Here is a 10,140-nt window from a genome sequence, read left to right on the forward strand (position 1 = left end):
CCTCTGATTCTGGTCTGATATGACGTAATCATGACATCATCACGCAGCTGCTGCAGCTTTGTCTTCCCATCCAGATGCTCGGTTTTTGCTTCAGAAGGTCTCTACGTGCCTAAATGCACTGAGCTGCCACGTGATTGGCTGATTAGATATCTGCAGGTGTGCCTAATAAAGTGGCCAGCGACTTTATTTTTGGCAAATAATTTATATATTTGTCTTTAGTCAGTTTATTTCACCTGTATACATATTTTCATTTGTTCTGCTTTGTTTATGAATTTACTGGCACTATGACGTCATATCAGGACCACCAATAAAAATGTTCATTAGAAAATATTCATCCGGGATAGTTTAAAAAATCCAGGATTAAACTTTCAGAAAATTCCACATTTTTTATGTAGAATAATCCACAAACGATTATGACGCCACAGACTGCAGTAAACACAGCGCTGTTTGAACAACACACAAGTGTTGTGTGTTGTACGACTTATGGTCTCTGCAGCTGAACTGGAAAAACTCACTCATGCATTTAGATTCCTGTAATTCCCTGTTCACCAGCTTGGATCAGTCATCTCTGTCTCGCCTCCAGGTGATACAAAACGCAGCAGCCAGCCCACGAACTCGTTCTAGCTCCCGTCTTATATTCTTTGGCTCCCAATAGATTCTAGAATTCGTTTTAAAATTCTTGTTTTAACATGCAGAGCACTAAACGGCCCCAGATTATTCATCCGAGCTTCTTACAAAATACGCCGCTGCTCGTCGTCCACGCGCACAGACGCGGAGTTTGTTGGTTGTTCCTCGAACACGAGTGAAGCGGGCAGAGCCTTTCAGTCTGTGCAGCACGGCTGTGGAACAGTTTACCATCACTCTACGTTTGGTTGACTCCGTGGATTCTTTGAAAAAGCAGTTAAAACTTTCCTGTTTAAACAAGCCTTTTGCTGATCTACGTGTTTTCTATTCTTCCCATTTTTAATTTACATTTAAACCTTTTACATTGTGCATAATGTCCATTGATTGTACTGTTTATTTTAATCTTTGTGACTATCTGTCTGTGAAAAGCGCTAAATGAATAAACTTTACTTACTTTCTTACTTATTCTTTTTTTTTAATATATTAATTTAACATGTTTTTCTTTATCTTATTTTCTGGGCTGATGTTTATCTGTGTCCTCTGTGTTTTACTCAGTTAACGATCACTTTGAATGTGCTGTGAGTCCTGCAGAGCTGCTGTCGTGGATTCTCTGCAGGAGAAGCTCAAGAAAAAAATTTACATTTTCAAGTCAAGAGAGTCTGAAGGCGCCTCATAGAAAACCCCACAAACCAGACTCTGTATTTTTCTGAGGATTAATCTCAAAGTTCCTCTAATTTCAGAGTGCCAGTCATGCTGCACCAACTCCACTGATACAAGTCGCAGTTTAAGGTTCGGTGGTTTTCCTTTAGACATGGCTCTGTGCTGAACACGTGAACTAAATGTGCAAAAGGTCCTGTCTGAGACAAGGACGGGGCGCAGGTCCCTGAGAGGGTCTGCTGTGGAAATGTGCCACAGCAGCTGGGAGAAGCTCTCTGTGTTTCTGTGGTGATGACTGTGACTGCGTTAGACATCACCTCAAACATCCAGAAACATGCAGAAGAGTCAAAAACGACCTTTTATTGGAGCTCGCTCAGAGCCTGAAGCAGGAAGTCTGGATTAACTTCTCTGAGTGGGGTTTAGGCTTTGTTGAGCTCAGCTTACACAAAGTCTGGATCTGGATTGTCAACACAAACCTCTGGTGTCTGACGTCTGTGTTCTCGTCTTTAAATAAGTGAAGATGTTCCTTCTATTAAAAATAAAATCTCACCTTCACCGGAAAGCAACTGGGAATGTTTAGAGAAGCCCCCCCCCCCAGGACACACAGACTTAATGTCCGCCCGTGTTGATGAATAAGTGAAATTGTTAAGATGAAGAAGAGAGGTCAGGTGATCTGCTGTTCGTCAGACTCGTGTTTGACCTGAATATTTAACTCCTTACTCTGTTCTTAGCGCTTCAAAGTTGCTCTTTGGGTCAGACAAGCGCGTTTTTATTGTAAATGCTGAAATGATTTCGTGTCCACCGCCTTTTCTGGGTCTTTTTCACCTGCGGGACGTGTGCAGGTGAAAAAGTGGCTCGCGCTGTGATTTCCGAGGATTTTTCTGCAGATTTGTGACGGAAGTGGCGGAGGGTCCTCTGCGCCTCGGAGCTGCGCAGTAGCGCACTGGGTGTAGTCTGGACTCTCGTCTTTTCCTGCTGGAGTTTGTTGCATGGCGGCGGCGGACACAAAGAGCTGAGGCCGAGCGCAGACCCGCACACCCCCACACAGTACACAGCACAGCCGGACACGAGCTGCGGAGGCGGCCGGGACGGAGACACCCGCCCTACGCTTCAGTCGCTGCCCGGAGACGGTTCATGTCGGTAACCGGGGAGTTTCTGCAAACTCTGAAAAGTTGAAGGAGAGTTCGCGAGGGAGCCGCGCGCAGTCTTCTGATCGTGAGGGAGGACGGAGGGGGCAGGAAAAATGCCGAGTGTGATCCGGGCTCTGGTGGCTCTGAGCTGGGCGGCGGCGCTGTGCGTGCGCGCTGCCATGGACGAGTGCTCGGACGAGCGGGACTGGCCGCAGCGCTGCATGCCCGAGTTCGTCAACGCTGCCTTCAACGTGACGGTGGTGGCCACCAATACCTGCGGCTCTCCGCCCGAGGAGTACTGCGTGCAGACCGGCGCCACCGGGGTCACCAAGTCGTGCCACATCTGCGACGCCCGGGACCCGCGGAACCACCACGGCGCCGCGTACCTGACCGACTACAACAACCAGCAGGACACTACCTGGTGGCAGAGCCAGACCATGCTGGCGGGGATTCAGTACCCGAACTCCATCAACCTCACCCTGCACCTCGGTAAGACCCCGAACACCTCTCGCGCTCACCTCCGCTCCGAACCTCCTTTAAGAAACTCCACATTTAAGCTTTTCTTTCCTCCCCGCTGAAAACAGCTGCACAAACCAACACAGACACAAATGTTTACGCATCTGGATGAGTCAGTCTTTCATTCGGCTTACAGTCAAAACACTCAAACCACACAGTCTTACACGGAATCCCACATTTAGTGTTGCGAGTTTCTGCGCTTTAGGTCCGAGGGCAGCTCAGTGAGCTCTGTGTGTGTTTGGAGAAGTATTTGTTTCACGAATTGAATGCACGTCCTCACATTCCAAAGCAGATGAAAATCTGCGGTGGAAGCAAACTGGATGGAAAAGTTAAAGTAGTGTAATTTTCTATGGAGTCTGGCTGGGAAATAAAGAAGTTGCGAAACTCTGGGGGAGATTGATTACCTGATATGGCTTCAAACAGTCAGAAACAAGAGAGGCATACGTGACCACCGTGTACTCAAACTTTCTACTCAGTCTGACCCCCTGCACGCTCCTCTCCGCTGAGCCGAACCCACCTAAAAATGTAAATTTCGTGTTTCTTTCTTTACTGTTAAAACTGCCACACGAAACGACACAAACACACATCTGCCGGTCCCTCTCTTTTATTCGGCCTCAGTCAGCACATCAAAGCACTCTCTGTTTAATAGAATTACACTATAAACCTGGCGCTTCTGCTCTAAGTGCAGCGCGCTGAACAGCTGTGAGGGGTGGAAATGCTCCGGGAACATTTAAATCTGTGGAATTTTCTACGGAGTCTGGTGAGACTTTCTTCAACAGGAGAGAAGTAGTATGACGTCAAACAGGGTCAGAGATGACATTCTACTTGTATTTACTTGAGTTCTATTTTTTAAGATGGCGCTGGAATCAGAGGTGTGTGTGTGTGTGTGTTTGTTTGGGGAGGTCGCAGCTATTTTCTGACCTGACTGAAAGCAGGTGGAGCTCGTGCTGGGTCTCCATCACGTCTGTGCCATTTGCTCGCTCATGGTTTGAGTTGGCAGCTCGGTGTCCCAGCCGCCTCTGAACGCACCACCAGCACTGGCTTCAGTTGTTGGTGTTTATGATTCTCAGACATGCTCAGGGTCTATTTTGACCTCTTTCAGCCGCATCTCCTGCTTCCCCCGGGAATATTCATCCTCCCTGTTTAAACAGGATGACGTAAATAAACTGCAGCTGAGCTCTTGCAGCTCATGAGCTCAGTCATTTCTGCATCGCTGCGTTTCTTCTGCATCAGCCCTCCTTCAGTCTGCGTGCGCTTCATGTTGGCATATTTTCAAGCTAGATGAAAAAGTTTAACCCTGAAGAGCATTTTTTTCTGATTTGACAGGAAGTATGCACCGACTGTGAGGTGCAGGAGAACGCTCCCAGCTGCCTCCTGTCGCTGCTGTGCGTCTGAATGTGAAGTGAAAGGTTTGGGTTGAGCTGTTGTAAGATCTGTCAGGATGATCTGTGTCTGCTGGAAGTCGTCTCAGTCTTCCTGACTCGGCCTTTTAAAAATACCTGTCTATTTCTGCCGCCTGAGGCCTCCTCTGTTTTTAACAGTGCTCCACATTCCTGAGGGCTTCGGTCATGCCGTTGCTTGGAGCTGAGCTGGGCTCTCTGTGGCCTCAGGTGCTGCTGCCTTAATTACACGCCGCCTTCTCTCGGCCCGCGGCGCTGCGTGATCGGAGCTCTGCCGCTTTCAGGTGTGTGAAGTCATTGTGGCACAGATCTGTGCAGTCCAGGGATCCATGCAAAGAAAGCAGGCAGTGAGCACCTGAGCGCCCCCAGCTCAGCCTCCAGGGTGTTACTGAGGAGTCTCGAAGAAGTTGTGAAGGTCGGCGTGCTGCTGGTTGACGGACGCATGAGTCCACGAGCGCACCGGCGTGCACGTCTGTTAACCAGGGGTGTCCAACTCCAGGCCTCGGGCGCCGGTGTCCTGCAGGTTTTAGATCTCACCCTGGGTCAACACACCTGAATCACATCCGGCCCTCGAGGCCTGGAGTTGGACACACATCTGCTTCCAGCACCTTCCACAGAGAGTCCCGTCTCCACCTACACCATCAGCAGCTGGTGGTGCTGGTCACTCCTCTGCTCGAGACGCCTGAACCTCAGGACGCGCTGACGGTTCTCAGGTTTTAATCTCTCAGGAAGTCATCGCGTGGCTGTTTGTTGATGGTTGAACAGCTCGTTGAGTTTCCTGAACGCAGAGTGAAGAGGTCATTTCCTGCTGATCCGATCTCCTAAATACAGTCGTTTCTCACAGGAAGCTCAGACGGAGCAGAGGACTGTCTGAGTCATCTCTGCTCAACGTTACGAGTCTTCACTTCAGCTTTGGCTGTAACACAGAATCAGGTCCTTCATGTTCATGCTGAGAGCAGGTTTGATGCTTCACTTTATGGAGCGTGACATTAAAGGTTCAGGAAGAGTCAGCTGAATGTCTGCAGTAACATCACTCCTAATCTTCTTACCGAAGCCTGTAAAGAGCGCATGAACGACGTCAGGTGCAGCTTCGTTGAGCTGTTTCACAGGTGGATCAAATTTAAGTGAATGAGCTTCAATTTGTGCAAAAGTGAAATCTGAGCAGAGGATTAGAAATCAGCTCGTGCTGTAACGCAGTCGGTGAAGACGCAGGCGAGTGCTCGCAGCGCGCTCGTGTTTCATCTCCAAACCTGCGAATGAGTTTAAAGTGTGCGGATGATAAAGCTGCAGCTTAATCTCAGGAAACCCGTGTGTGTGCGTGTGTGCGTGCGTGCGTGTGTGTGCGTGCGTGCGTACGTGCGCGTGTGTGCGTGTGTGTGTGTGTGTGGGGACTCTTTGATGTGCTGCAGTGCGTCTGCAGCGGGAAAGCGACATGTCCCGACTCGATGAGGGCGACATGAAAGACCCACAAAGAGGAACACCCCGTGCAGATGGATGCAGAGGGGCCCCTCATTTATCTGGATTCACCAGCACGAGGACTTCACAGGACAGGCTGACGGCAAATGTTTGATGTAGAATTAACCAAAAATTGAATGAAGTCTGGTCAAAGAAGAGCTTTGTGGGTTTCTGTAACAGACTGAGGGAGAAACGTTTCGGTTCTTCACGTTTTGATTAAACGAACTTTATCACATCTGTCTGAGTTTGTTCAGTACACGATGACCTAACGTACACGAAGGCTCCTCCTCCAAACCCTCCACATTCCTCTGCTGTGAAGAGCTGAATATTAATGTGACCCCCCCCCCGAGCCCGCCTCCACCGCCACATCGGAAACTTCCTTCTAGCTGAAACCAAACCGGCTTCCAGCTATTATTGAAACAACATTTACTGAATGTCTGAGGTTTCAAGTGTCGGTTGGCTTTTGGTGTCACTCGCTGTCGCTTCTTCTTCTGTGGTTATTGTGGTAGCAGAGATTGGTGGTTACCATGGCGAGATGAGCAGCGCTGTTTTAGAAAAGCTTTTCTGAGCCTGGAGTGAAAGTTTCAGTGTAGGTCTCATTTATCGCAGACCCTCTGAAACCGCGTGCCGTCACCTGTCGGGCGCTTCAGGAGAAAAATGGGCGACGCGGTCCACGATGGCTGTGATTGGCCTGTTCAGTACCGCTGTTTCCTCCTGGGGGCTCCCTGTGTGTACCCGGCATAAGCGTGGAAGGTGCGTCGCGGTGCCCAGAGCAGGTGAGGAGGCCAGGAAGTCAGACACAGGAAGGGTGTAAAGAATCCTGTCAAAATAAAAGCACGTGTGCGACTAAATTCTGTGGCTGTGATTTGGAGCCAGGTGATGGGTGCATCAGAGAATCTGAGACACCAGCTCTGGTGTCCCACCTCCACTTCTTCCCACCATTGATTACCCCCCCCCCCCCAAAAAAAAAAAACCAAAACAACCAACTGTTAGTTCAGTAAATGCAGTTTGTTAGATTCATAATGACTCATCTGTTCTGACGTTTTCGGGGTTGTGGGAGCAGCAGATATGCAGACCTCCCCGGCCACCTCCTCCAGCTGCTCTGAGGGGACGCTGAGGCGGTCCTAACCAGCCGAGAAATAAAATCTCTCCAGTGTCTCCTGGGTCCGATTCCTGGACGTGAGACGCCTCACCCAGGATGCCGAACCACCCCAGCTCTTTCACACTGCAGACCAAACATCCAGATGTTGGGAGTTGGCTGCGTTTTGGATCTGATGATCCTCGGCTGAACATGACGATGATGATGATCGCTCCACAGCAGCTGATGTGTGAGGCGTCTGTTCGCTGTGAGTCAGAGAGCAGTGCACTGTGGGAAAACCCTGTTTCCCAACCTGCCATCAAAAGACGTTTTTCTTCCTCTGCAGTGTCCAGCTGTTGCAAATCATACCAGGCTGGGGCTGAGTGAGGGGGAGGGGGGCATTGTTTGGCGTCTCAGGAATGAGCGCAGCGTGGGAAACTGGGATGTGGAGCAATTACGAGAGCTGCACAGCTGGACGATGGCTGCTGGCTCATTGCAGCTGATGAGAGAGACCTCCAGCCCAAAGCCACCCTTAACCCTCCACTACCTTTAAATTTCCCCTCTGGTCCCTCTGGTCTGACGGCCTCGTGGCAGACGTCGGCCTGAGGCGTTTAAACCCCCGTCAGGTGTTTCTTCAGAGTCACAGGTTAAGTTTAAATCTTCCTCCTGCTTCTGAAGATTCCCGAGTTTTTCATCTTTTGATGAATTCACTGATGTTCGGCGTCCATGTTCAGACTTCAAAGAGACGCTCGGGTACTGAAGCGAGTAACGGACCCCTCCCCAGACGGTCGGAGCGAGGCCAGCTGTTTGCATGTGACGCTCAGGCCGCTGGTCTTAAAGGAAGCTCGCTTTCTTTAACTTAATCCCAAAGAGTTTGGATCTTTGAAGCGAAGCTTGATCTGCTGCTGTGGACGACGTCAGCGGTGAAGCGCAGTTCAGCCGTCTGGTGTTTTTACCTCTTCCTGTTTAAATAACAGCCTTTACACACTGAAGCCTTCGCGTCGCTCTGCGTGGAAGCTGCAGGTGCCTCTATTGGGTTGATGTTTGTGCTGCGAGCCTCTCAGGCTCAACTGTTTCAGCTAAAATGAGTGTTTTTCTCCCTGGAGTCTGGTCGGACTGCAGAGATGGTCACCTGCAGACCTTATGACCTCCAACAGCAGAACTTTACCATCCTTTGTGTTAAACATGTTCATGAAGTTTAGTTTTCACAGTTAAATGAGATGTTGAATCATTTGTGAGCTTTGGGTGGTGAAGTTGCAGAGCTCAGACAATAAAAAACTCATTAAAACTGCTCCAACAGCACAAACACGCTGCAGAGGTCCAGTTCTGGTGAAGCTAGCAGACAACTAGCAGCTACAGCCGCCTGTGTCGCCATTTACCTGTCAGTCAAACAGGCCACGCCCCTAAGAATCCAAACTTTAAGCCCCGATGCTGTTTAAACAGATGGGTTTCATAGAGTTGTCACATCTACAGCTGAGTCTGTGGCCACCGACACGCTGCTGGAGCCTCTGGTGGACGGCACAGGAACTGCAGTTTCTGTCAACTGGATTAAAGCCAACGCTGGCTGTAATCCAGGTCAGTTTGAAACTTTAGAGGATAAATAATCGGCAGAGACGGCGGTCAAAAAGGAAGCGAGTCTGCGAGGTTGAAAGGCGAGGCGTTTAGGGCCCATCTGATATCTCGTAACCTTGGAGCTTAAAGCCGAAGCGCCGACATCTCGGGCTGAAAGTCAAGGTGACTCGTCTGCTGCAGATAAGACGGGAAAACATTTCCCCTCAGAGGGAAGCGGCAGCTGAGAGGCTTCCACACTGAAAGTGTCTTTAATCAGGTTTTTATGGGACGTGGTTTCAAACCTCGGGGCTGTAATCACGTGATCGCCTCCTCGCACCGTTCCTGTTTGGAGGAGTGATTGACTTTTATTATTCTGGAAAGCAACAGTTGCAGTATTGAAGTCGCAGTTGGCTGTCAGCTGTGTTTATTATTCTGGGTGTGATTTCCAGCCGGGCGGTGTAGCGACACAGTTGGTGCTCGCAGTCAAACGGCTTCTCTTCCCATTGGCCGGGCCGCCTGCTCGACTGGCGTTTGTCCAGATTCACGTTGCTCGTACGAGACAAAAGAAAAGCTTCAGTGTGAGAAGCAGGAAGAAAAATCAATGTGAGCATCCACAGGATTATCGAATCTGGTCACCTCTGACCTCTGACCTCTCAGAGGTGGGTCAGCTTTCTCTGGCCATAGTTTGAAACAAATACCTGAATATTTGAATTCTGCTGCCGTCCTTCTATAACAGAACAACACGAGTTTCTGCTCCGTGATGTTCGGACGTGGTGTGATGTCATATCCACGTGCGTGAGCCTCCACAGTTTAAAGGTCAAAGTGGGCTGGCTGTGTGACAGGAAGCACTGGCTGACATTCGGGTCCGTGACGCCGTCCTTCGCCGTGTTTTCTTCTGCATTCATTAACAGAAAGTCTTTTAGCTGCTCTTAAATCGCCTGCCGAGCAGCTGCTCTGACGACTCCGGACGGATTAATCAAAGTCTGGAGCCCGAGGCGCCGTCTCGCGCTGCCTGATGTGAGTCACCTCGAGCCGGCTGCTGCCTCAGATCGCATTAAGAAACCGCACTTCCTCCTCTTCCTCGGCAGCGTCACCGTCAGCTCTGAACCGTCAGTCATCTCAGGAATTCAGACTTTCCCTCAGACCTAAACAGTCTGGGATGAGCTCCCATCCCCCTCCATCAAAGACAGGATGAATCCTATCAGGAGATCAGAGGCAGGAGGCCTCGGCTCCTCCAAACCCACAAACCTCCGCTCTGCTTTCTAACGTGGAGGAGGCGGCGGTGTTGGGGGAGGGGCCGGCGTCTCAGCCGCCTGTGACAGAAACTTGGTTTATGCTGCGTTTATCCCCAAATATCAATATTTTAATAGAAACCTGCGGCCGCTCGATCGGACTCACCTCAGCTGAGGTCGGGCGTCCTGAGGACGTTTTGGTGTCACAGATATGATGATGATGATGTTTGGATGTTTAGCCCTCTGTGATTCCCGCTCTTTTCTCAGAGACGGTGGGACGGACTCTGAGCCCGTGGGCTCTCCTGATTGGCTCATTCGTCTGTAACTTTTCTCTGAAACAGTTTCTGTGAATACCTAAAATCCATCTGCTTGCATGTAACCGCAGAGGGCGACTTGGCCGCAGAGCCCAGCGAGCTGTGAAACTGTCGTGTAAATGGTTAAAAGGAAATGTTGGTGCAGAACAAGAAACTGGGCCCTGTGGGTGGGTGTGGGGCGGG

The 10,140-nt window shown here is 50.1% G+C and overlaps 1 protein-coding gene across 1 annotated transcript in view; it reads left to right on the forward strand.

Annotated features, from left to right (window-relative positions):
- Window positions 1–2,183: 2,183 nt before the first annotated feature.
- lamc1 (laminin, gamma 1) overlaps window positions 2,184–10,140 on the forward strand; it is a 44,720-nt gene continuing 36,763 nt past the window's right edge. Inside the window, exon 1 of the mRNA XM_005751361.2 lies at window positions 2,184–2,900. Within this exon, the coding sequence (XP_005751418.1) occupies window positions 2,525–2,900 (376 nt within the window). The 5' untranslated portion in view covers window positions 2,184–2,524. The remainder of the gene's footprint in view (window positions 2,901–10,140) is intronic.

The sequence above is a fragment of the Pundamilia nyererei genome, unplaced genomic scaffold (assembly GCF_000239375.1).
Source record: "Pundamilia nyererei isolate P.nyererei 1_Seehausen unplaced genomic scaffold, PunNye1.0 scaffold00307, whole genome shotgun sequence".
Classification (NCBI taxonomy): domain Eukaryota; kingdom Metazoa; phylum Chordata; class Actinopteri; order Cichliformes; family Cichlidae; genus Pundamilia; species Pundamilia nyererei.